The following is a 26067-nucleotide window of genomic DNA, read 5'->3' as shown; positions in this document are numbered from 1 at the left end:
CTCCAGACACATAGCGCAAACACTGATCACACTCGTTTTACAGGAGGGATTGAAGGAAGGGGGGGGGGGGGGTGTTCTACTTGTGCCTGACAACAACAGAGAGGGTTACAAGGGTTTGTTTTCAAATGTGCTACAGGAGAGCTGTTTAAGTGACCAGTTGAGAATCAATACAAGCCAAAATGTGCTTCTAAAAAATAAGATTATAAAGTCTTCTATATGTTTGATTACCGGTGTTGGCCAATTTATCCATCTCTTGCCATCTGTGTTGGGGTTTCTTGCTTCCTAAAACAACAGTGCTGATACCAGAGTACATAGAGCATGTAAAAAAAAGATGACTGTCCTGCATGCACTGCATGCACTGCATGATCTGCGCAGCAGTGTACGAGTCTCGTCCTAAAGACAAATACACTTTAATACTGTAATACATTATGAATGTGTATCAAATTGCAGATATCAGAATGAGAAGGCGATATCTTGGGAGAACATTGGATTTAGTCATGACACACATCTCGCCTGCATGTGACAACCAGAAGTGAAGCTAGGCTTAAAGAATTGGTTCACTCAAAATAAAATTGTGAATAACCATTGGTGGATTTAGCCACAGCTGTATCAAATTTTCACAGCGTTGAAAAATTAAATAAAGAAAGCAGCATCTCGTTTCTTTCCAGAAACAGAAAACAGTTTACTCTAGATAACTTAAAGAACTTGTTGTTTTCTGTTTTTCGTTTAAATTATTTTCTACAGAAGAGAGAGTTTGCAAGAACCTTTTTGACAGCATGTTTCTATACAGAGAGGTTGATGAGTCAAATGTCATTTTATAATGTTTGCACCACAAATGAAATTCCATTCACTGCCACTGTACTGGGGCAGAAGTCTCAGGCGGACATATTTAAACCTGAGCTAATAAAACCACAACAATCCACATGGCTAGATACCGCTAGGTAAATAGAAAAATATGTTTTTTTTGTAATTTGAGTTAGTTGACCCTTTAAAGTAAAGTAAGTGAAAAAGTATTTTCTCAAATGGTAAAGAGATTTACTGTCTTAATACCATCTGGAAAGCTAACTAAAAGGACATTTTACATTACATTAATGGTTTATACAACACCATATTGTAGCTGTTGAGTCTTTACAGTATTTGTAAGTAAGTGTACATCTCATATGAAGACATATTTTGTATCATTATGGTTTTGCTATATAGTCATTCATTATCTGCTTATACAGCATCCTCCACTTATGGGAGTCAAATATATATACACTTATAGGCGGCTACAACCCGCGTTTATTAAATGTGCATATACCTGCCTAAGAATGCTAAGTAGGGCGACTACAAAACGCTGACTCAAATCCTGCCCTCCCTGCAGGGCCAGGGAATCATCAGACACATCATACAGTTAATGTATTTTCCATATGAGCTCTCATGAGTGATGATCAGCTGATTCCAGCAAAGCCCCCCATCCCATCAGACTGCTATTGTCTGCTCCACTCTGCCACACAGTGAAAAGAGGATAATGGAAGCCTTGATGTTTACCTGCACCATCTATCTCCATCTGTTTCTAATCTACTCTTTGAATGCGTACACACTCAATGGACTCCAATTACAGGCTGCAGTGCGGCTCTGCATGGCCTCCCTATAGGTTTTGAAGTGGACGGCGTACTTCTGCCATACCGGCCGGGCTACGCTGCACCTTCAAATGTTAATGGCTCATTCACAGCCATTAATGCACACAAGCTGCATCAGCATGTCTGCCTGCTGCTTTCTGTCTTTAAGTCTTCCCACTTACATGGTAATATGGAGGAGATGGCTATAGGCAGCCATCGATAATGAGGCTGTTTCTCCCTCTGGCCTTTTGTAGTGGAAATAGGGGAATATTTCCACTCCAGACAAAGTGAAGGCCTTTTCTCTTTTTTTCAGTAAAATGAAATGATTGAAATACAAATGAGAGATCATCTTCAATGATGCCCCCTTTTTGGCAGCTGATTTTGCCATCCTCCAGTTTTATAATGTAGATTGTTGTCAACAAGAAGGTTCAAACAGAAACCCAACAATGTGTATGTGTGTGTGTGTTGTATGGTTAAACCGATATATGGAGCCAGTTCTGGATCTTTGAACATTTTAAATCTGCTGTCTACTCCTAATCAGCCGATTTCCAGGATGGGCTATGAAATACCTGTAACGCTCTAACCTTTTGTCTTCATTCTGTCTGTCTGTCCCAGTCCTGTAACTCCATTGATGTGTTTATCATCACCCAGAGGAGGAGAAGCCTGTGGTGACCAATGTCACAGTCAGCGACGTATCGTGGGACAGCTTCCTCCTGTCCTGGTCTGCTGAGGACGGGGCGTTGGAGGGCTTTCTGATCGAGGTTACCGATGCAGAGACGGGCGCTGAGTGGCAAAACCACACGGTGCCTGCTGATGCTCGCAGCCTCGCCATCTCTGGCCTCTCCTCGAGCACCTGGTACAGGGCCAATCTGTACGGGTTGTACAGGGGGGCCCTCTTAGATCCCGTCTTTGCAGACACCATCACAGGTATCAACGTTGTCAGCGCTGGGGCCTCGCTCTTTCTTCTGCTTCCTTCTTCTTCAGCTGCACACAGTCAATTAACCCACGTGGACTTTCTAAGTAACGGTTACTTGCAGTTCTCAAATAGAGCTGAATAAGCTGTGGTGTGGCTCACTTTCAGTGTTACATTGACTCTGATGTTCTCCGTGTTTGTTTGCACTGTCAATTTTCCCATGACTTTTACAAAATGTCCTAATAAGTCAAATCTGCCACTTTCATTCAACAGAAGTTCAATTGATTTCGAGAATATTCTTGAAAAGTGAAGTAATCCAGTGAAATAATTAGACACAGATAAGGAACTGAGGCTGGCATTTGTTTTTGCTTTTGATCACAGAGAGCTTGATTTGACAAATCTTTGTGACGTAAACGTGTTAAGGCTGTATGTAGGGATGGAGGCTTGTTTTGTTCATTTTCTGAGCTGAACTGTTCACCTTCGGTGATAGAAGTACACTTCAAAAATGTATATATAAAGGGTCAAACAAAATCTAATTTCCATTCAACAGAGTAGTGCACAATCCAAATCCCCAAACACCCCTCCCCCCATTGCGCACGTATCCCTGTCTTTGATGCAGGGGGACCATTGAATGTATATTAGCCCAGCCGCAGATCAGCTTGTTGGTACGAGTCCAGCGTGAAACAGCACCTGGTCTGTTAGTGAACATGCACAAACACATCTGAAGGTCAGTGTGCTGTTTAACTAGTGTACAACAGGTGCGCTAGTTTCCCCAATCACTGTCATTACCCAGGATAAACATGCTGCGCTCTAAACAGTGAAACCAAAATATGCCTTGTAAAGGCCTCTGAGCACCCTTCCAAATACAGCATAACCAGAACAAAAGAACACCCTCATCGTCACCCTATAAAACTATTGGATTAGAATGTCTAAAATAACCAGTTTGGGGCTGGTTAATGTCAGTATCTGTTCCGACATTATCATTCAGCATTTCACTGATGAGGATCAGTCAAGTGGAAGAAAGATGGGAGGACTGACATGGAACAAAAAAAAGCCTGAGGCGCTTTTGTCACTTTGTGTGAGGCCTCTGTTCTGTATGCATCCCCAGTCCGCTCTTCATTCTCATGCTGGGCTCCGGGCTCTGCTGCTAGGGTGCCAGGGGCTTCTGGGGCCGCGTAGAATATGGCATGCGCTCAACACGGCCCATTGTCTGCATGCTAATGGCTGGTGAAACCATCTTAACATTTTTCATTAGCATCACTTAATCCACTAAACATTCCACCTTGTGAATACGAGCGCTGACTAATTTGATTATGTTATGCACGGTGGTCATCGTCGGTCTGCTGCATAAAGTCCTCCTCTGAAAAGGGAGTGAGGAAACTTTGAGTTTTATACAACAAATGGCTGATGGAAGCACAAAGAGATGTGGACAGCACCCAGAACAAGCTCGACTCCGTTGATTCATATCAGCACAAGCTGCTCTCGTAAAGTTATCAGGCGAGGCTGGAAGCAGCTCTGGGCTTCTGCGTTTCAGCAGGTTAGCTGGCGCCGGTGCAGACCTCTTCCAATAACAGGCTCTTTTTGTAAGCGGAAATTGTGTTCCCTCGGGTCTTGGGGGTTTGGAGGGATATGGGTAGAGGAGTAGAAGTGGTGGGAGGGTGAAATCAGTAGCAAACTAGCACATGTTAGCTGATGGATGTGGCCCTCCCTCTCCTCCACTGACCAGCTAAAGCTAATGAAGAGTGACAGCTCCCTGGGATTTGTCTGCTCTGCTTCTCATTTCCACCGCTTCTCCTCACAACAAATGCCTCATGCGTTTTCCCTCACAATAAAAAGGGGTTTCAGGCTAGTTCAGGGACCCCTGAGACCCTTACACTTGGTGTAGTGTTTTAATGAGCAGTGGCGCTGGGCTTTATTGAGGCTTTCCTGAGCCCACTTATATCTGCTTCTATCCCTGCCTGGTCCATGTATCCATCTGTGCTGCTACCGGAAGTTTCTCCAACTAATTAGCTTTAGGGAGCTTTTTCTCCAGCTGCTGCGTCTCAGCCACTCTTCCTATCACTGCCATTATTAGTGCTGCTAGTTACTGCTTAACTACCAGCTTTTACTGCATGTAGGCTGCTGTATTTTAAGAGAAGCAGCTATAGTTTGGCAAAGCATTTTTACTTTGAAATCTCTTGGAATTATGAGTTGGGTCAGACCATAACTGTTACTTTTTAAAAGTTTAAATGAATTTAAAGAATCATGTAATTTATTTTACTTGAATTACATCAAGTGGTATCCATGTAGCCTATTCTAAAATGTGTGGAAGAAATCTAATAAATGTAGATTGGGTTGCCGGTGCTCAGTAAATCTGCCCACATTTTTAGGGCTGAGTTCAGCCGTCTTAGCAGTGCGGTCCGTTAAGTGAACAGAACCAGGTCCAAGTTGTTGTGGCTGTTTGGCTGTGCTGCACTTAAATCCTCTGTTGGAGTATAAAGACGAAGAGCAATGGCTTGCAGACATGAGTCGATGCTACAAACACACCTTTAATTAAACTGTGTGAACTTATTGTTCTGTTAGCAACTAAGCTAACAGTGTTAGTTAGCGAGTTAGTTAACAGTAAGTTAGCATCTTGTAAGTTGGAGAGCTGTATTTCACATTTCGAATAACTTAAATAATATACAAAATAACAGGGAGGAGAAAACAGTAGTTTGAGTTTTGAATAAAAAAGTGTCAGGCCTCGATATCAGTGCATCTGACCGAAGTCAGGCTGATGCATTGTTCTACTCAATAGGCAAATGAATTCCGCTCACAATCTGAGCTGCATCAGTTTTTCTTCTTACTAACCCAGTGGCTTTGATAGGTCAGTGAACTAACAACCTTCCCATTTCTTCCTTCTGTGTTTTTCACCGGATTGCGGTAAAACTCAGGTTCTTTATTTGTTGACTGATGCTGAGCTTCCATATAACCAATGCTGGCACTAACACATAGACTGGTACACTCTCTTTCGCTGCCATGTCAAAGCACTAATAAGTTCCGCAGAGGAGAAAACTGACTTTCCCCTGTCACTCAGAGGTGGAGGCAGAGGTGCAGGCTCTCCTAGTGTCCGACGTCAGCCCTGACAGCTTTAGGCTGGGCTGGATGGCTGAAGAGGATACCTTCGATACCTTTGTCATAATGGTGAGCCAGGCTGAGCCAGGCCAACCCAGAGAGCTGGTGCTGGGGGGCGAGGAGCGGAGCACAGACATCACAGATCTTACCGAGGACACCGAGTACAAAATCCAAATCTTTGGGCTCATTTTGGGAAGACGCTCCAAGTCTGTAATGGAGTGGGTGAGAACAGGTACACGGTGAAAGGGGGGAAAGGAGAAATCAGAGCTGAAACTCTGCACTGGTCTTGTCAGTGTGGTCAATGTCTCTTAAATGTCTTATGGTAACAGCATGAAGACATTAATACGTGTGTTGTAACATTTTGCCTTTTTGTCTACTAACCTGGTAACAAAGCATCACAGCACTGTGTTCGTCCAAGGCACTTAACACTGCAATTTGACAAAATAAAAAAGGCTATCTTTAGAAATGAATCAGTTTTAAGGCTGATCATTGTGTCCGAGGCTCTGTGTTCAGTGTCGTCCTGAGTGGCTCCAACAGGGCCCCAGCCTGCTGCTGGATCACAATCTGACCAATATGTGTTTACTGATAACAACCTTCTCTTAGAAATGACTCTTTGCCAGTCTGATATGATTGATATGAAGCAGCTATATTGATGATGCAATATTATTGTAGAATTTTCCCACTTTTAATGGAGAAATGAGTATCCCATGATGATCTAAATGCTTTTGGATAGTTACCCATTCTATAATAAGTATAATTCTGGGCTAACAAATGATCTGCACATATCAGCATAGCTGCTTCAACCCAACACTAGAGAACATTTAGTTCATCAGTGGACATTTACTCTGCTCCTTTCATTGTGTCGTCTCTGTCCAGTCGTCCTCCCAAATGTTGTCTTTCTGCCCGCCCCATGTGTCAGAGTTGCTCTTTGTGTGTGTGTGTGTGTGTGTGTGTGTGTGTGTGTGTGTGTGTGTGTGTGTGTGTGGGGGGGGGGGGGGCATTTGTCTGCGTCACATAGAACGGGTGTCTGTGGCTGGGTCCCTTGTCCTCCCTGGGGGAAGGCTTTACTCTTGGGTTGCGTGGCGCATGTTTCACTTTTGTGTTGCCATGAAATGGGGGCAAGTTAATCTCCTCAGGTCTGTCACGCGAGATACTGTGGCTCTCTGTTAGCCAGGAAGGGTCTCTGTCTCTGTGAGCCGGGCCTCCCCAGGCCTTCTGTCTGCTCTCTCTTACACACTCTCTCTTTCGCTTTATTCTAAAACAAGTGCTTTTCAATAACATGTCAATATTATGTTTGTCTTCTCTTGTCGGCTTTTAATTGTGAAGCAGAAAATACCCACACTATATGTACATTTAATGATTTATTATCTCCAGTCACACACATGTTAACTAAACCTATATTGTGTGTGTTTGTCCCTCCCTGCTGTGTCTGTCAGACCTGGGCTCACCCAACAGCATCCGCTTCTCTGATGTCAGCGACATGTCCGCCACCGTTCACTGGGTGGTCCCACGAGCTCGGGTGGACAGCTACAGGGTCACCTATGTACCTGCTCATGGAGGTCAGTAACAGTCAGTCACTCTTGAGGCCACGGTGCAGTCACTTGATTAAACGATGATCTAAACTGTCAAAACAAAGTAAAGACAGTAAGCATTCACAACAAGATTTAGCCCCAAACAAGCCCGGCGCACTGATCATTTTACCCCCAACACCTTCTTTCGATAAACTGATTTTGAAATGAGCATATGAATGACTTTATTGCCAGTATGGACAGTTTACTCCTCTGTTCTCAGGGCAAACTCTCTTCTCCAACGATAGACTACTTCTGCCCCCTGCTGACTACTTATAGGTACTTCTCCAGAAGGAGGGAGAGGGAGGTCAGGAGCGAATGGAAATACCATTAAAAAAAACACAATCAAATATAATCATAATTTTTCAGTTTGAAGAAGAAATAAACATGACATTATCACCATGTTACTTCACTGAACCCCTTCAAATCCAGCATCTTTTGTAATGAAAATGTACTGTTTTAACATTTCATTAAGTAGGTTCTATTAACCCATTAACGTCAACTTCCCTTGGCTTATAAATTGCCAGGCAACAGAGAAATTTATGACACAAAAAAAGTGTGGAGTAAGATATTGTTTTTTTCACCTTTTAATATCAATTTATATCCATTCAGACCACAATTTGTGAAGATACTGGAGTACATTTGTAGTTCCATAACAGCATTAATCTGATGGAGTTAACCATGTTTATTATACAACAGATAATCATTTACGATGATATCAAGTTCATACTTAATTTATCAAGATCATTCCATGATATTTCACTTTTAGAATATATAGCTGTCATCAGTCATTAACAAACAAATTTCACATTTGAGATGAACCAACATGATGGTGACCAACAGATCTGCTCTCAGAACCCTAACCAAAGTAAAATAACAATATAGAGACATGACTGCTGAAAGGACTCAACGTTGTAACACAACCATTAAAGGGAAAATCCATTATAACATTTACATTCTATTATATGCTGAATGACACAATATAAATATTTGGCAATAAAACTATTTAGAAAATGAGATGTAGCCTCCTCTGTACATGAGTGTAAAAAGATTGTACTGTGAAATATGAAAGTTGAGCCAGGCTTCTGATTGTTGTTTGGACTTCCAGGTAATGCTAAGACGCTGACAGTGGATGGCTCTGAGTCTCACACTGTGCTGCCCAACCTGACCCCCGGGGTCACCTATGAGGTCACCGTGGTGGCTGTCAAGGGTCAAAGGGAGAGTGAGCCTGCATCAGACAGCGTCACCACAGGTAGGACTTTTATAAACATATATTATAAAATGTATTTTTGCCTGGATTTGTCAGTTTTGTGATACTGTAATAATTTGCTGTTTAATTTACAACAATCATGTGTGTGACAGCTCTGGATAAGCCCCGTGGTCTGACTGCAGTCAACATCACAGACACTGTGGCTCTGCTGCTCTGGCAGCCCGCCATCGCTACAGTAGACGGCTACGTCATCACCTACAGCGCAGACTCCGGTATGTAATATATACACATACATGTACACACAATCTAACAAAGACAAGACATCTATAAATAAACACACGTGCTGCACATAGAATAGCCTTTTAATGTATTAGACATAGTTGAATCATGATGAAGATGATGATCATTAGATGATTATTACTGACTGTCAATCAAAGTCAGAGACAGATTTTACAACCAACCTGTCTGTGTGTGTGTGTGTGTGTGTGTGTGTGTGTGTGTGTGTGTGTGTGTGTGTGTGTGTGTGTATCTCCATGTCTGTCTGTCTGTGTGTCTGTCTGTTGCAGTGGCTCCAGTGATGGAGCGCGTGTCAGGTAACGTGGTGGAGTTTGAGATGAGCTCCCTGACTCCGGCCACACACTACACTGTGAAGGTATTTGCTGTGAGGGACTTAGCCAAGAGTGCAGCCACCACCACAGAGTTCACCACAGGTGAGCGCGTTGCTTTGAGCTTTACTCTTTCAAACTAAATCAAGTACAGTCAAAGTTGACTTTTCATCCTAACTGAACTGTGTGTTAATCTGAAACAAATTTGCATGATGAGTGTGATTCATATACTATAAATATACAGAACTTGAATAACTGCAGTGATGTCATGTAGAAACATGAACGACATCACAAAAAGTATGGGAGAAATGGTTACAGTAAAGTATGTGCTGTGTGTTTAGATGTGGACGCCCCTCAGGACCTAGCAGCCAGTAACATCCAGACAGAGAACGGCTTGCTGAGCTGGAAGCCGCCGCGGGCTGACATCACCGGGTACATCCTCAGCTTTGAGTCTACAGACGGCACAGTCCGTGTGAGTGGACACAACCCCACACATTCAGGACTATATTCAGTCTATAAAGTGTGTTCGGGAATTCAATGTTTGACCATGTTTGCTCCTTCAGGAGGTTGTCCTGAGTCCCACTGCGGTCTCCTACAACATGGCTCAGCTCAGCGCCTCCACACAGTACTCAGTCAAGCTGCAGGCCATCGCTGGGCCGAAGAGAAGCCGAGTCATCACTACTGTCTTCACCACCAGTAAGTGGACTCATGCACACACTGCACAGGTCTCAGCTGTGTGTCTTTTACCAGATTAATACATAATGCAGTGGAAAGGCAAATGGCCTCGTAAAGCCCACTAGACATTAAGGACTCTTAAGGTCTTTGCAGAAGAGAAGGGGCCTTTATCTGACTTTGTTATTTTGGTAGTAGTGGTGACTTATTGTTAATGCTGTCACCTCTCATAAGAGTCCTGGAGCCACTGTGGATCACTTTCTTCTAGGTTTGGGCTGTACCACAGTATACCAGGGTATTTAGAAATCCCAAAGGTATGATTCGCAACACCGTGAAAAATACAGATGCTCATCTTTCTAATAAACTGAACTGAATTGCAAAAATTGACTTCCTGTTGTTTTAAAATGTATTTTTATTTGTGTGTCCTCAAGATCCAAACATAGTCCCACCTGCTGATTTTAAAGTGAAGGGGGTTAGCCCGAAATTAGCGACAAGTTTGGCCCAGGCTCACTTAAGGTGGACTTACCTTTTTTAGGTGGACTAGCTTTAATCATTTTAGTGACATTTTAGTGACAAGCCCATTTTTTTTTACACAAATGCATCATATACGGTATACCCTGGTGAAACATCAGGAAGGTATGAAGAAATAGATAGGTCCCAATAGTTTCCTCCCACAGTCCAAAGACTTTGACATTGTGTTAATTTACCTACATGATTCACTGGTGTCCTCTCCCCCAATGCATGCTGGGTTGCCCCAGGTGAGTCACGTGCCTGCAGCTATAACAATTCCAAAAGCAATGAGCCAATCGCTTTGCTCCCTGCACACAGTGCAGCTGGTTGCTCTTTATGCAGAGTCAGCATATTAGCAGTATGAGGTCCCACGCACTGTCCCTCGTCACAGATTGTGTCTGGTCCACTTTTTGATTATTCCATCATCTTATAATGTGTGTGTGTGTGTGTGTGTGTGTGTGTGTGTGTGTGTGTGTGTGTGTGTGTGTGTGTGTGTGTGTGTGTAGCTGGCGTGCTGTACAGACACCCCCGGGACTGCTCCCAGGCCCTGCTGAACGGTGACACCTCATCAGACCTGTACACCATCTACCTGGGTGGAGATGAGAGCCAGCCCCTGCAGGTGTACTGCGACATGAGCACTGATGGAGGTGGATGGATCGTAAGTCAGCGGCTAACAGCGACATGTGTGCCCAAATGTGTTCATACATAAAGCTGTACCAATCAATATTTATATAATAACAATGGATCATATGGCTGTGTATAATGTTGAAGGTGGACCCACAGAAAATGATCTCCTGACTCAGCAACTCCCCTCAGCTCAACGAAGCCTTTTACTCTATCAGCTCATTGTTTTGGTTTGACAGCGCAAGCTGTACGGTTTTGGTTGACTCTCCCGGCTCTCATCACCCTGGATTCCAGCAGCAGCAGCTGTTCTGAGAACATCTCTGATAAACTTTACCTGCTCAGCAGCAAACAGCAAACAGACACAAACAGAGACGAGCTGGTGAACATAGAAGAGCATTTAGCAGCTAAAGAGGAGTTGGTGGATTTACATGTGTGTTAATAGGCAAATGTTTGCTAACATGTTAGCTTTAGCCAATGTTAGGTTTACAGCCACTGTACCAAGTGGACAGAAACATAAATGAATACAGCTTTAATGTCAGTCAAGAGTGAGTTGATCGAGAATGTATTGAGAATATTGAGAGAGCGAGTCATTTCTCTGGTGCTCTGCCTCTGTTTGACAAACAAATATCCAGCATATAACATTGTTTGTCTCAGATGAAATTCTCATTGTGTTTTGCCATATATAAAAGTGATAATTGTCTGGTGTTTGTTTCTCTTTCAGGTTTTCCTCCGACGACAGAGTGGTAGACTGGAGTTTTTCCGCAACTGGAAGAATTACACAGGAGGCTTCGGAGACATGAATGATGAATTCTGGCTGGGTAATTTAAACAAAGACACATAAGGATATTGTCATACATCAGTATGTTCTGTTACTAATTATTTATACAAAATGAATAGCATCCAGTGTTTTAGTGTGATTAGATATTCATTGCACTGCTCTACATGGGTTCATTTAAAAAATGATTTAATGGAATGAAATAGATACACTTAGATATAGATATTATAACATCTTATCAAAGCTATATTGTTGTTATTGCTGAGCGTCCATCTTATCTGTAATGTCTTCTCTCACTCAGGTCTTTCTAACATGCACAAGATCACAGCTGGAGGGCAGTACGAGCTGCGGGTGGACCTGAGAGATAAGGGAGAGACGGCCTACGCTCAGTACGACAAGTTCTCTGTCTCTGAACCTCGGACCCGCTACAAAGTTCACGTAGGAGGATACAGTGGAACAGCAGGTAAAGCCAAACATGTCTCTCTTTCTCACTGTCTCACTTCCCTGTTCCCTGTTGGCACTCTGCCACAAACACATGAGCTCCTACTGAAGGTAGGAATCTGTTACTCACAGATATATAGTGTCAGAGATTATGTGTTTTATATAAGTCATTTGTTCATTTGTGACAGCAGGAGGGCGTGTGTGGGGTTGAGTGTGTGTGTGTGTGTGTGTGCGTGTGCGTGTGGTGTGTGTGTGTGCGTGCGTGTGCGTGTGTGTGTGTGCATGTGTGTGTGTGTGTGTGTGTGTGTGTGCGTGCGTGCGTGCGTGTGTGTGTGTGTGTGTGTGTGTGTGTGTGTGTGTGTGTGAGTGTGTGTGTGTTCATGCTGTTGAAGGATGTCACCCAATCCGTCCTTTTGAAACCAAATATTTTAAACAAAATGTTACACACTTCGAATGCAAAACCACTGGCATTAAAATATGATTTACTTTTCTGATTCTTTCTACACTTGGCTGTTTGAGAGACATACATACTGCTTAGTAAATGACTTCTCCCCCTGTTAGTGTTTGGTGACAGGCTCCCTCCGTGTTTTATAGCATTCACAATGCAATCATATATCATGGAGTCAAGTGTCAGGAAGAATGTACATGCTGATATCTTAGTTAATATCATTTATCTCTAAAGGATTTGTCCTATATTAATAATAATGTCCAATTTGTTAAATGTTTATGTTATTTGTATTACATTCACTTTTAATTTCTTATTATTTAGATTGAATATATTTATGGGGGAACCCTTTTTTTGTAAAATAATTTTCATGATTGTATTCATTAATAATAATAATAATAATAATAATAATAATAATAATAATAATAATAATAATAATAATAATAATAATAATCATACATTTTATTTATAGGCACACTTTTCATTTGCGTAAAAAAACCTCAAAGTGCTAATTAAGACTTTTCTCTATATATAATTCTGTATCCTTCATGTGCATGCAGTGGTCAGGGTTGGGGTTGAGCTGTAACTGTAACTCTCTCTCTGTTGTGTTGCTGTGCAGGAGACTCCATGACCTACCACCACGGCCGACCGTTCTCCACTTACGACCATGACAATGACATCGCTGTCACCAACTGTGCCCTGTCCTATAAGGGAGCCTTCTGGTATAAGAACTGCCACCGCGTCAACCTCATGGGACGATATGGAGACAACAGTCACAGCAAGGTACAGTTACTGTCGGCTGCCTGAGGGGCTTCCTGGATGGAGTTCCATTCTTCTTTGAGATGACAGTATTCCAGGATTACTGACCAGGGTTCAGCTGTATTTGAAGGGCTCCCTGATGGGGTTTCACTGGTCTTTGATGAAAAGTCCTTCAGAGGGTATTCAGAGGGTCCTTGAGACGATTCTGAGGATCTATCATGGGGTTCTATGGTTCGCTGAGGGACTGCCAATGCTTTCACTTCTTTGTTATTTAAATGACTAAACATCCCAGTAAATAAACAGGATTTACTTTGATCTGATCTACACACAAGTGTATTCACTACGAAATCAAAACTAACAACAAAGGTCGTCTCATTAAGGGGCCTTTGGACAAAATCTTACAAAAAGAATGTCTTTGTCCAGCCCAGTCCAAACAGTATGTAGTGAGGCGGAGGTTGGGTGGTGGTTGGGCCTGCAGCGTGTCATGCAGGAGATTGAAGTTCACAGAACTGCACTTAACCTTTCTAACCACGAGCTTCCTCCCCTAAACCACGTGTTTCTCTTGCTGTATGAATAGTTGTGTGTTAAACTGAGCCTCCTCAGAACTGTAACACACCACATGAAGATTGGGCTGCTCGTGTTTCAGGCGCTGTTCAACATTGCTCATAGTGCCACCACTGTTAAATGACAGCTTTTTGTCATGTAACACACATGTAGCAAAGCCATGTCCACTCACCACACTCAGCGCTCTCTGTCACAGTGAATGCAACAACGTCAACACCATAATTGCTCATTCTATTAAATAATGAGACAAGGCAAAAGAGGATGAACCAGTAAATACAGACACTGTGGGTAATGTGTGGTGATATCAGAACCTCTAGGTATCTATAGTGGACCTTCCATTAACCCATCCAGTCAAATATAAAGCTTAACTGTATGTTAAACATAATTTATTATTATATTGATGTTGTTGTGTGGCAACAGGGTTGCTGGCTGTGACAGGAACATGGCTACTTCGTCTTCTATTGTGACTAACAGCATTTTTTCCTCTCGACCTCTCCAGGGTGTGAACTGGTTCCACTGGAAAGGCCACGAGCACTCAATCGAGTTTGCTGAGATGAAGATCAGGCCCTCCAACTTCAGGAACCTGGAGGGAAGGAGAAAACGATCATAAACATATCATAACACCAACACTGCTACACTGTCTGGACTCCCCATGAACCACACACACACACACACACACACACACACACACACACACACACACACACACACACACACACACCCTGCAGCGACCAAAGCCACTGCCAAGAGCCCTGCTGCCTCCACACAAAACCAACACACCTTCGCTCACAGATCAGCCTCCACTCCATAAGCCCCTCCCCCTGTGATGCGGTCGTGGAAATGCTACCAGTGCGGAAGTCGATATGCATGTTACAAACTGGACTTAAATCAAGCCCACACAGATTCTACTCACGCACCAAAAAGAGCAAAAACAATAACTCACCTGATTCTGATCCTTTGTGTTGCAGTGTTTGTGGGGAGGCGACTGTGCAGCTTGGGCATTACAGTTTGTTGTGTATGTACAGTCAATCCAGTTAAACCAGTTCCCTACAGAAAGGACAGGCTGTTTATAGTACAAAGTGGTCTTGTTTAGGATCAGGGCCTGTTTGCTAAAACCGATAATACAGTGATAATTCACCTGGATTATCACAAAAATTCTATTCCTTGTACAGTACTGTACACGTATCCATCTGATTTAAACATTTGAAAAGGGATATTCCTCCAATGGCACTGCTCAGATGTGAGATATCTCCACCTAACCTGCCATTTGTTTGTCTTTGTGCTTAACTCGTCTCAGTGTCACTTTATCCTCCCCAGGTTCCCTCATCTCCGGCAACATCTGATGCAGGGGCGTCACACAGAATTCTGGACCCTGTACATTAGCATTGTCTATGCCCCCCCCATCCCCCCCATGACCACCACCTCCCCAGTCTGACGCCCCTGATCTGATGTGATAGAGATGGAAATAAAAAGAGAAAAAACATTTGTATGGAAAAGTATTTTACCTGCCACATGCCACGTCTATGTGGATGGCAATGTTTCCACTCATTCTGAAAGTCCCTGAAGGCATCATGCTACAGCCAGTATTGTAAAGAACAGAAAAAAGAAAAGCTTGTGTGTTTCCATTTGTTTAGTTTCTCTTGTGATCCGAGACATTCAGTATATAATGAATTGCGTGATGATGTTTTTTTTCTTTCTTTTTGCAAAATGTGAATACAGTGCTCTATATGTTGTTGACACGAAATATGTTGATGCTCAAAACATAAAAAATGGCCAATTCCAATTGAATTTCTATTGAGGTCTCTATGCTTACGTTGATAACAATAGCGTTTGAAGAGCCCCCCACCCACCCCCCCAGCCCATGCTACAGCAGCATACTAAACCACTGACCTTCTAAAGAATGCCTGTGTAAATTAAATTGTTTTGTTTGTTTATAACTGGGTGAAAAACAGGTGTTTCTCTGTATTACAATAAAACTGTTTGTTTAAAAGGAAGATGTTCCGGGGGTTTATTTGTTCAAATCTAATCAAGGCTTACTTTCTAGCTTTTTACAGAGCTTTTGATCACATCTCATGGTCTTCCTCAATGGTTAGAGTTTGATCAGTTGTCATGGACAAGGAGTCATAGAATTGACCGTTAGTTGCGCTTTTTGTGCCTTTTTAAGCTAAGTTAAGTCAAACTAAATCCGTGAAGAATGAAGACTGAAGAAACAGAGAGAGTAGGATTCTCAACAAATCATATTCACACCACATATACACATTTACATACATTTACGTATACATATACAACTATACATGTCAAAGTCTCCAGTATTGCTGTGCCTCAATAATACAATAGTTTGTACCAATGTATGATTTGCTCATGGAGCTGTGTGCAAAGGCAATCATATAAAAATGTCTGAACATTAATCAAAAACAATTAATAGTATTGATTTATTATTATTATTATTATTTGAATTTTATTATGCGCTTAATACTACTACAACTATCATAATTGTTATTATTTTTGTTATTATTATAAATGACTTCCTGAAGTCCCGCCGTCTGTTTTAAATAAAAGCTCGCGCGCACCCGCACCCCCCGTTTCCTGCTCTGGGCCGCTGGGAGGGCTCTGGGTTGCAGGGCGTGTCCGCTGGCGCCCAGCGCGACTTCCTGGGTTATCGTGTTCCCTCCGGCCTGGTGCCAGCCGGACTACAGGGAGCGCAGACACTTTGGGGCCATGAGGAGCAGTTGTTACTGGAGGTTAGTGAAGTTACTCGCCGCTTCAGCCCTGCTTGTCCTGTCCGCTCAAATATTTTTTTCCACAACGAGTAAACCTCCGCCGAAGCCCAGCGCCCTCTCAGTGGAGGAGTACCGGCTCCTGTCCCCTCAGACATACCAGTATCATCTCAATGAACCCGCTGTATGCAGGGACAGAAGCCCCTTCCTGCTCTTTATGGTCCCAGTGTCCCCTGTGGAGGCTGCAGCGAGGCAGGCCGTCAGGTCAACATGGGGAGCTCCTGCTCCAGGCCGGGACAGCCTAACTCTATTCTATGTAGGGCTCCCTGAGGGGGGGCAGGGCTCCTCCTCTCAGGACGAGCTGGAGGAGGAGAGCAGGAGACATGGAGACATCATCCAGATGAACTTCCAGGACAGTTACCAGAACCTGACCATCAAGACCATGATGATGATGAACTGGCTGTCCACCCACTGCCCCAACGCCTCATACGCCATGAAAGTGGATGCTGACATCTTTGTGAATGTGTTGTACCTCATCAGGAGGCTAAGCAGCTCCCCCAGACAGGGCTTCATCACAGGCTCAGTGATCAGTGATGGCAGACCCAGGAGGGACAGCAACAGTAAGTGGCATGTGTCAAAGGACCTGTACCCTGATGACAGCTTCCCCCCGTATGTGTCCGGTGCTGGGTACGTCTTCTCCACAGACCTGGCCCCCAGGATCTCCTGGGCCTCCAGGTTTGTCAGGATGATCCCCCTGGAGGACGTCTACGTGGGGCTGTGTCTGCACGTGTTGGACGTCCGGCCCGTGTACTGCCGCAGCCTGACTCTCAGGAACCTGTTTGAAATCCGACAGCTGGAGTACGACAGGTGCACTTTTGCCAAACTGGTCATTGTCAACGGTTTTAAGCCACCACAGCTGCTGCACGTGTGGCAGGACTTCTCCAAGGGCCACAGCAGCTGCTGACTGCAATTTCAGCAGACTGCTGCTTCAGAGTTCAGGCGAGCAGTAATGAGACAAGCAGCCTGCTGGAGAGGAAAGAAAGCCATGAGAGACACAGCCATCAGGAAATTATATTAATACTATTTATTTGCAGGGAATTATTTAAATTAATTAAATTGAGCACTGTATAGAGATGTAAAATAATGTAGATGTCAATTAATTAATAACTTTCTCACAACCTAGGATTAAACTTTTTCAAGTCCAAATGTCAGCGGTGGAAAAATAGAAGTATATTTCTGATACACAAATTAGATAAGAAATTTCAGATTTTTCTTGTATCTTTTTTTATTGCAAAATTCTGCTTAGTTTAATTCCAGACCTTTAAAATCCCCAAAACTCAGAAGGTAACATAACTCTGTCATTGATTTGCTCACAAACCCCCAAACATATTCAGCCTGTGTCATAGTACACATACATGTCAGTCCTCAAAGAACAGAGAAAGTGTGCTGCTTTCTCTCTTTTGTATCATCATAAACTGAATGTATAAACTGGGCATTAATCACTCATTCATCCATGCTCGTCACAAGTTCACAAGTTCTACTTTTGTTTTTTCTGCCCAACATATTCAGGTCATGGTCCTGTAAAAAACTAAGAAAAGCAGGGACGAGAATAATTGCAGATTAATTTTGTGTTGATTGACGGGTCTAATTGAGTATCAGGGAATTCAACCAACAGCTCACTATACAGAGACAATAAAGAATGTAGTTCTTAAATATTAGTGGACTCATCATATAGTTGATCGACAAAATCTTCAACAAATCATGTTTGTCAGGTAACAAGAATAAATGCTTCTCAAATAGGAGCATTAGCTGTTTTTCCTCTGTTATGATTCTATTTATTTCTGACATTTATTAGACTTAACAAGTAATACAAATAAAACCAATTGATACATTTATCAAAAATAAAATGTCAGAAAATAATGAAAAATGACCATCACAGTTTATTCAGGGTGCAATGACAGTGTGGCCCACTGTCCTGCTGCTGGAGACTGATGAGGCTGACGTTCTGGGAATAAATCTGATAATGAAAATAGATAATTCTTTGGTTGTTCTGAAGCCCGAGAGGAAGCAACAGCAGATATTTACTTTAACTTGTTAATCCAAAGTGCTGGGAAAGTCTTATCATCTGTCCTACATAACTTCTCAGAGTCCTTACACCAAAGACTATTTGAAAATAGATCCTTATTTTTTCTAGCTGCACTTATTCTTCAGCTCGTGCCTGCTGGGTTTGTGCTCCACATGTACGGTAACGACATGGAGCCACAGAATGTAGACTTTATAAGATAACCTGCTGCTTACTTTTCACTGTACTGTGCCTATGTATTTACAATATGCAGTTTATGACAGTGTGCCTATTTCTGTTCGTGTTGTAGTTGCACATGACGGCCAGCTGGTGGCAGTATGTGCCAGCAGATGACTTTTACAGTGGTTCCACTTCTCCTGTTGACTCAGTGCCTAATGCAGATAGATGGGGATAATTATAAAGAAAAAGCATTTAATTATGTATTTTTTATTTGTTTTACTTTTTAAGTTCCTACTGATACCTCATCACTGGATATGGAAGCTACTTTTCTTACTGCATATAAATGAGAAGATATATTGCATCCGCATGTATGTCTGAGTCCAAGTATAATAATGTATCAGTAATTATGTGGATTTCTTTTGTTGTATTATTGCTGCTGCTACTTTGGCATCACGATGCTGGAATAAATACTGTTCCCATAAGTAAGTAGTTAACATGTGAATATGTAATAATCTGTGATGGACAAAGTATTTAGAACCTTTACTGAAGTAAACATAGTGACATTACAATATGGAAATACACTGTTACAGATTTGTACTTCAGTGTTATCAGCAAAATGTACTGAATTATCAAAAGTTAAAGAATACATTATGACACCTTTTCAGAGTGTTTTGAGATTTTTTAAATCTTCTTTGTACAAATTGTCATCTCATGCTCAAAAGCTAATATATTTTTATATATTAGATAAAGTGTTTGTGGTCTGTATTAAATATCTGACCTTAGTGTATTATTGTTATTGATACGTTTAAATGTAAGCAGCTTTTTAAGGTGGAGCTGCACACCATGGTGAACACACTGGGCTTGATGTTAAAACTTTATTGTTCTTTTTGTCGTTGTCAGTGTCGACTTTTATTCTTCTGAATAAAAAATACACGGTTTGCTGAGAGCTAACCGCACTCCTGAAGTTAAAACTTCATCAGTCTTATTAGTACATCAAATTTGATCCTAGTTCTAAGCTGAGCAGGTGTCACCATATTTATAAGTCGACAATATGTTTTGTGTGTAAAATCAATGTAACTAGTAAATCCAGTTGTCAGATCCTCTCTGCAATGTGGAGTGTAAGTATAAAGTAGCATCAACAGGAAATACTAAAAGTACAAGTACTGTCCACCACTGGAAATATGGAGTAATTTGGGACATGACCAAAATGAAAATATGGAAGAATTTGAATTATAAAAGGAATGAGACTTGTAAAGTAGCTCTGACATTTATGTTGGTAAATATGATTGTAAGCTATTATTTGGTGCTGCACTGTTTGTATAATGTATCTAAAGAAAGTGGTCAAAAGGCCACATCTTTCAAAACCTAATGGATTGAGTTCACTGACAATTGTCTTCCTTTTGCTTATGAAATCAACCGCTGGATGACAGTAACAGCTTTAGATGCTGTGTAACGTTCAGCAGTGTGGCCGAGCATCAGCAAATGACACCTCACAGCAAACCTGCAACTCCACAACGCTGTGCAGAAACCAAAGCACAGCTCGAGGGGTTTCTCTTCAAGATTTACATAGTAAAGAAACTTTACACTCAAGCCTAAATGATCAGTGTTGTTGTTCATCATGTACAACTGTCTTCAGTCCTACACTGTCCATTTGTTTGTGAGCCTTCTGTTCCAGTTTATTCATCCCCACACTGACTGACTAACTCACTGACTTACTCACTGACTTACTTACTGACTGACGTAGAGACTGACTGACTAACTCACTGTCTGACTCACTACTCACTGACTAACTCACTGACTAACTCACTGACTGACTGACTGACTTACTCACTTAATGACTGACTGACTCACGTACTTACTCACTGACTGACTGACTTACTGACTGACTTACTCACTGACTGACTAACTTATTGACTCACTAACTCACTGATTAACACACTGACTAACTCACTAACTGATGGCTGACTTACTGACTTACTGACTCACTGACTGACTCACTAACTCACTGACTCACTAACTGACTCACCGACTTACTCACTAACTGATGACTGACTCACTTACTTACTCACTGACTTACTAACTCACTTACTTACTGACTCACTTACTGATTGACTTACTTACTCACTGACTTATTTACTGACTCACTTACTGACTGACTCACTAACTCACTGACTGACTCATTAACTGACTAATTCACTGACTTACTGACTTACTTGCCAACTGACTGACTGACTCACTGACTGACTGACTGACTGACTGACTACTCACTGACTGACCTGACATTGCAGCTGATGAAGACCCTGGAGAGGCTGGTCCTTGGCTATCTTCGACCCCTTGTGAGACCATCAATGGACCCACTTCAGTTCGCCTACCAACCTGGCATCGGGGTGGACGACGCTGTCATCTACCTGATGCAGAGATCCCTCTCTCACCTGGAGAAGGCTGGGAGCACTGTGAGAATGGATGTTCTTTGATTTCGCCAGTGCCTTCAACACCATTCAACCCAGGCTGCTGGGGGACAAGATGGAGTGCCCGGGGGTGGATCATCACCTCACCAGCTGGATTCTGGGCTACCTCACCAACCGTCCACAGTACGTGAGGACCCAGGAGTGTCACTCGGACACGATTGTCTGCAGCACGGGGGGCCCCCAAGGAACGGTTCTGGCACCGTTTCTCTTCACCCTCTACACTGCAGACTTCATCCACAACACAGCAAAGTGTCACCTGCAGAAGTTCTCTGATGACTCTGCTATTGTCGGCCTCATCTCTGATGGGGATGACGAGGAGTACAGAGAGCTGACACAGGACTTTGCCCTCTGGTGCTAGAGGAATCACCTCCTGTTCAACGCAGGGAAGACCAGGGAGCTGGTGGTGGAATTCAGGAGGCGCCATCATTCTCCCCCAACACCAGTGAACATCCTGGGAATGGACATTGAGATTGTAATATCTTACAAGTACCTGGGTGTTCACCTGAACAATAAACTGGACTGGGGGCACTCCTTAAGACCTTCTTTGACTCTGTGGTGGCATCTGCTATTTTTTATGGCGTGGTCTGCTGGGGCAGCAGCATCTTGACTGCTGACAGGAAGAAACTGAACAGACTGGTTAAGAAGGCCAGCTCTGTCCTAGGGAGCCCTCTGGACACTGTGGAGGTGGTGGGAGACAGGAGAATGGCGGCCAAGCTGTCATCTCTATTGGACAACATGTCCCACCCCCTCCAGGACACTTTGTCCGCACTGTGCAGCTCCTTCAGTGACAGGCTGCTTCACCAGCGGTGTCTCACGGAGAGATACCGTAGGTCCTTTCTCCCTGTATTGGTCAGACTGTACAATCACCACAACCCCTGGTAGACCACCACACCAAGAACACACTATTCCACCACTGCAATTATGACTGCCATGTACACTTTTAATAACTTCTGCAATTATCACTGTCATGTGCATATTTTTGTACGGCTGTGTACTTATACTATTGTTACTGTATTTTATTCTATTTAATTGTGTACTCGCCACTTTACTTTCTTGTTCTTTTGCTGTAACATGGTAAATTTCCCCGCCATGGGACTAATAAAGGATTTCTGATTCTGATTTCTGATTCACTAACTCACTGACTGACCAACTGACTGACTGACTAACAGCTTCCAGATGAGAGCCTTCATGTAGGCCTCAATGCTGTTGTTAGGAGCTGTTTGTAAAGTGGGGTTCACAAATCTGAAAACATAAATGACGGCCTAAAACATCTGCTATCAACAACAACTGAGTATGATCAGCAGCACAGTCTGGCAGGCTGCCTGTTCTCTCTCTCCGTGGGTGGAGCTCCATCCACCAACGCGCTGCTGCTCTGGTTTCTAAGACAACCCATAAAGCATGCATACTAGCGAGGCGTGCTGCAGCAGCATCGTGAGCTGAGCTGCAGGACTTAGCTGTGAGGAAAGAGTTTGAAGCAGCGGGACTTTCTGCACAGACAACACGGACTATGATGCAGAAGAGCTCACCGACGACATAAAGCGACCACAGCGCCGCGACTGAATCTGTGAGTAGCCTGTCTGTTGTCTTCTGTGTTTCAAATGATGAACAGCTGTAAAGCTCTTTATGTTGATATGCGAGTCTGACTGACTAGCTCACTTAAAAGGATAACCCCAGGTACAAAGACGTATTAGAACAAGTGCAAACGTACTATTGACTATACTAGACGCTGTCCTGAAATCATTGGGACACTGTGCAACGGTTCCCAACCTAGGGAGTGTGACCCCGACAGGGGGCCCACAAGGTTGTCTTTGTGGCAGTTACTTTGCCATTATTTGATAAATAAATGTGTTTGGTAATAAACTCTGTATCCATCACAAAGGCCCAAAGATGGCTCCTGAATGTATGATCCACTCTGTCATGTCGAGGGCTCCTGTGTCCAAATGTAGTTTTAAAATATTTCATATTTTCAGTTGGTCTATAATATTATATCTACAGTGGGTCTAAAGACAAATTGTTATGTAAAATATGTTACTTGCACTGAAGAACCCACAGAGAATTATTATGAACATCTTTCAGCTCATTGTTTTGGTTCTCACCATAAATCCACGATGTTCTCAGTGAACAGCCCTTATAAATCCACTTAATGCTGCCTGCTATAGTTACAGACTAGCAGGTGAGCAAGCTAAAATAGAGAGTATATTGGACTTAATTAGTGCTGATGTTGCTCTGTGTCCACATCCACCACATGACAACACGTTAATGAGTTTACAGCTTGTTGTCCTGCAGCCTAGTGGCCAAAACAATTAATGCAAAACAAATGAGTGTTTAACTAACTGACAAAGAGCAAACATGGGGCCGAGTAGGCGTTCAAGAGCGCAGCTCAGCTTTAATCCATCCCTGTCTTTTGCTTTTTCTTGTAAAAGTACTGGATATCTCTTCAGACAACAATGTGTGGAAGGTTGTGAACCGCTGCCATCCTGAAGGACAGATTGCTAATCTGTGTTTATTTTATTGTGAGATCAGCTAGTGGATTTCCCTTGGGTTTCTTTGAAGACATTAACTTAATTTGATTGTAGAAATCTTCACAATATTTCTTTATTATTCATCTATTTATTTCACAGTCCAGTGTCTTGACCCTGTCACCAGGAAATAAACGCATCTGTGACTTATCATAAAGAAACATTGTCAGATACCAATATGTCTTCATGTTCAATGTTGCCCACATGTGTTGTTGCTGTCTGTGCTTCTGCTCATCTGCTGTTGCATGTATGTGGTTCCTCCTCAGTTTCTGCACGGAGACTTCCTCCATCATCAAGATGCATATGAATAGCTTAATAAATCAATGGAGTAAGTATTGAGACATTCTTCTTCACACTACATTTCATGGATTGTGTATTTACCAAGAGTACGTGAGTCATGTGTAGACTGAGCTGTGGTGTGTTCAGAGCCTCACACCCACACAGGAACACTTACTGTGTGTGTCTTTGATGAAGTCAGTCTGCGCACAGTAATTGTGTTTAGCTCTGCATTGTTCTGAAATAGAAGACGTTTGCTCAGCCTTTCTAAACGTGTCCTGTTCCCCTCACCCTCCACCCTGTCCTTCCAACACCCTGTACAGGCCAGAGCTTTTACAAATGAGCTCATATTTAGGATTTAAATCAAGTATATTTTAAAGTAAAAAGATACATATGGAGCCCCAGCCTGTTCAATATTATATAAATAAAGAAAGACATGAAACAAACAATCGTATGAATAAACGGCCCAACAGTTTGTCTCATAATTGAAGAAATTATTGTTATTCTAATGTTACTTTATCATTAATTGTCCTAATAAAAGTTGTATAGGATATCATTTTTATTTAATTGTAGACATAATTATTTCAAAAGTCTGTTTTTATCACATATCAACATTTCTCCGAATTATTTCAATTCAAGTTTTATTTCATAATGTTTTCATGACAGTGGTGTTGTCACCGCCCCCTCACATTTCAGCCAATCACAGACCCCCTGCATCTCTTCTAGTTCCTGTTAGTTGAGCAACAACAGTGCTACAGTGAATAAAGTGTTTAGAGGCTGCTGCTGTAAATAAACTCTCGCTCCTGAGCTTTCAGGCCGGAGCTCCACAAGACATATGTTGTGCTTGTTTTAGAATCTTCACTTCCATATGTTTTATATTTGTATCTATTTTAAATTCAAGAGTTTGTTATTTCATTGGCATTGTATCTTCTTTATATGAGCTCCCCTCTTATATTTTCATCTTTCCTTTACTTAAATTTCACCTGCTTTATATGAGCTTATCTTAATTATATGAATGTATGCATTTCATTTGCAGGTGCATCTGTTTATGTAAGATGGATTTGCCTTCATCTTCCACAGTTTTTGTAATTTCTTTGTCATAGGTTTGTATGAGCACTGGCTCAGTAATCGACTGACTTTTTATTTACCTTCACATTACTGGTACATGCCTTGGAAACGAGGCTGCTTAGCTACATGGTCATGTTTGCACTGGCTGTGTATTTTGCAGCAGGCCTCTGAAAACAGTTATGTGTGGTCTGCCAGTTCTATTTCTATGCACACTTGTTGTGGGAGTGTGTGCAGTGGATGGAGGGATAGAGAGGGAAGCCTAATGAATCTTCTCCGCACTTCTTCTCCTGCTTTTTATGCTGATGTACAGACTTGACAGGGCTTCCCTCTGGCAAGTATCCAGTCCCTGTAATCTCCCCATGAAATATAAACCAATCCCGTGAAGTTTTTGGGTGTCACCCTCTGCATACACTTCACCCTCCCTTAGTGGTGCGCTGCTTCACTCTGCTGCTTTAAGGAAGTGCCCTCCTATGTACAAACCACAGTCATCAAAGACTACTTACTGTAGCTTTAAAGGATCAGTTCAGTGTCTTTTTTTTCTGAGAGTGAGTAGAGAAGATTACATTGTATTACAACCATCTGTTGTATTTGGACCAATAGCCGTATCACTAGACCACTAGGCCATCACCACCCAATAGAAGATACATATTAATGCTCTTGTCTGTGCATTAAATAATGATCTCAGTATTTTTCAACCTGAATTTTCTGTGGTTCCATCACTGGACGAGTTGTGAACTTGTTGCATTTGTTTCACACAGAGAAACATTAAAGCGAAACCAAAGGGGATCCTGTGTTCTGGGTTAGTGCATCTCTCACCTTTTATGTACTGTTGCCTCAGAGCTTTTTACATTCCTGAAAGTACAACTCTGTCAGTGAACCCAGGAGGATAATACCTGGCTTCAGGTACTCTCACCGCTGCAGCTACCTACTTTGCTATTCTTCAAATGTTGCATTCAGGAATGTCTTTTGGAGCTCAGCCACATTTTTCCTACATGGC

The 26067-nt window shown here is 42.5% G+C and overlaps 3 protein-coding genes across 6 annotated transcripts in view; all 3 read left to right on the top strand.

Moving 5' to 3' along the window:
• Positions 1-15774, top strand: part of tncb (tenascin Cb) — a 40798-nt gene extending 25024 nt beyond the window's left edge. The window contains exons 11-23 of one of the 3 annotated variants that reach the window (XM_029439709.1): positions 2253-2528; positions 5570-5839; positions 7044-7166; positions 8284-8427; positions 8538-8657; positions 8952-9095; positions 9332-9462; positions 9554-9686; positions 10679-10830; positions 11518-11614; positions 11873-12034; positions 13077-13240; positions 14280-15774. In XM_029439709.1, the coding sequence (XP_029295569.1) occupies positions 2253-2528; positions 5570-5839; positions 7044-7166; positions 8284-8427; positions 8538-8657; positions 8952-9095; positions 9332-9462; positions 9554-9686; positions 10679-10830; positions 11518-11614; positions 11873-12034; positions 13077-13240; positions 14280-14390 (2027 nt within the window). In that variant the 3' untranslated portion in view covers positions 14391-15774. The remainder of the gene's footprint in view (positions 1-2252; positions 2529-5569; positions 5840-7043; positions 7167-8283; positions 8428-8537; positions 8658-8951; positions 9096-9331; positions 9463-9553; positions 9687-10678; positions 10831-11517; positions 11615-11872; positions 12035-13076; positions 13241-14279) is intronic. The other 2 variants (XM_029439710.1, XM_029439712.1) reach the window with 2 other exon arrangements.
• A 598-nt stretch (positions 15775-16372) lies between these two features.
• b3galt8 (beta-1,3-galactosyltransferase 8) lies at positions 16373-19221 on the top strand. The gene has a single exon (XM_029438884.1). It carries the CDS (start codon positions 16499-16501, stop codon positions 17459-17461), a length of 963 nt encoding a protein of 320 aa, XP_029294744.1. The 5' UTR covers positions 16373-16498; the 3' UTR covers positions 17462-19221.
• Positions 19222-22549: 3328 nt separating this feature from the next.
• LOC115014095 (dual specificity testis-specific protein kinase 1) overlaps positions 22550-26067 on the top strand; it is a 23687-nt gene continuing 20169 nt past the window's right edge. The window contains exons 1-2 of one of the 2 annotated variants that reach the window (XM_029440745.1): positions 22550-22771; positions 23993-24054. In XM_029440745.1, the coding sequence (XP_029296605.1) occupies positions 24024-24054 (31 nt within the window). In that variant the 5' untranslated portion in view covers positions 22550-22771; positions 23993-24023. The remainder of the gene's footprint in view (positions 22772-23992; positions 24055-26067) is intronic. The other variant, XM_029440746.1, reaches the window with a different exon arrangement.

Source organism: Cottoperca gobio, chromosome 9 (assembly GCF_900634415.1).
Source record: "Cottoperca gobio chromosome 9, fCotGob3.1, whole genome shotgun sequence".
Classification (NCBI taxonomy): domain Eukaryota; kingdom Metazoa; phylum Chordata; class Actinopteri; order Perciformes; family Bovichtidae; genus Cottoperca; species Cottoperca gobio.
The sequence above is the reverse complement of the archived record's forward strand: the minus strand, read 5'-3'. Positions and strand labels throughout refer to the sequence as shown.

Bases quoted from the DNA above. Each gene is read 5' to 3' on its own strand.
- b3galt8 (XM_029438884.1), top strand. From the start codon at position 16,499: ATGAGGAGCAGTTGTTACTGGAGGTTAGTGAAGTTACTCGCCGCTTCA.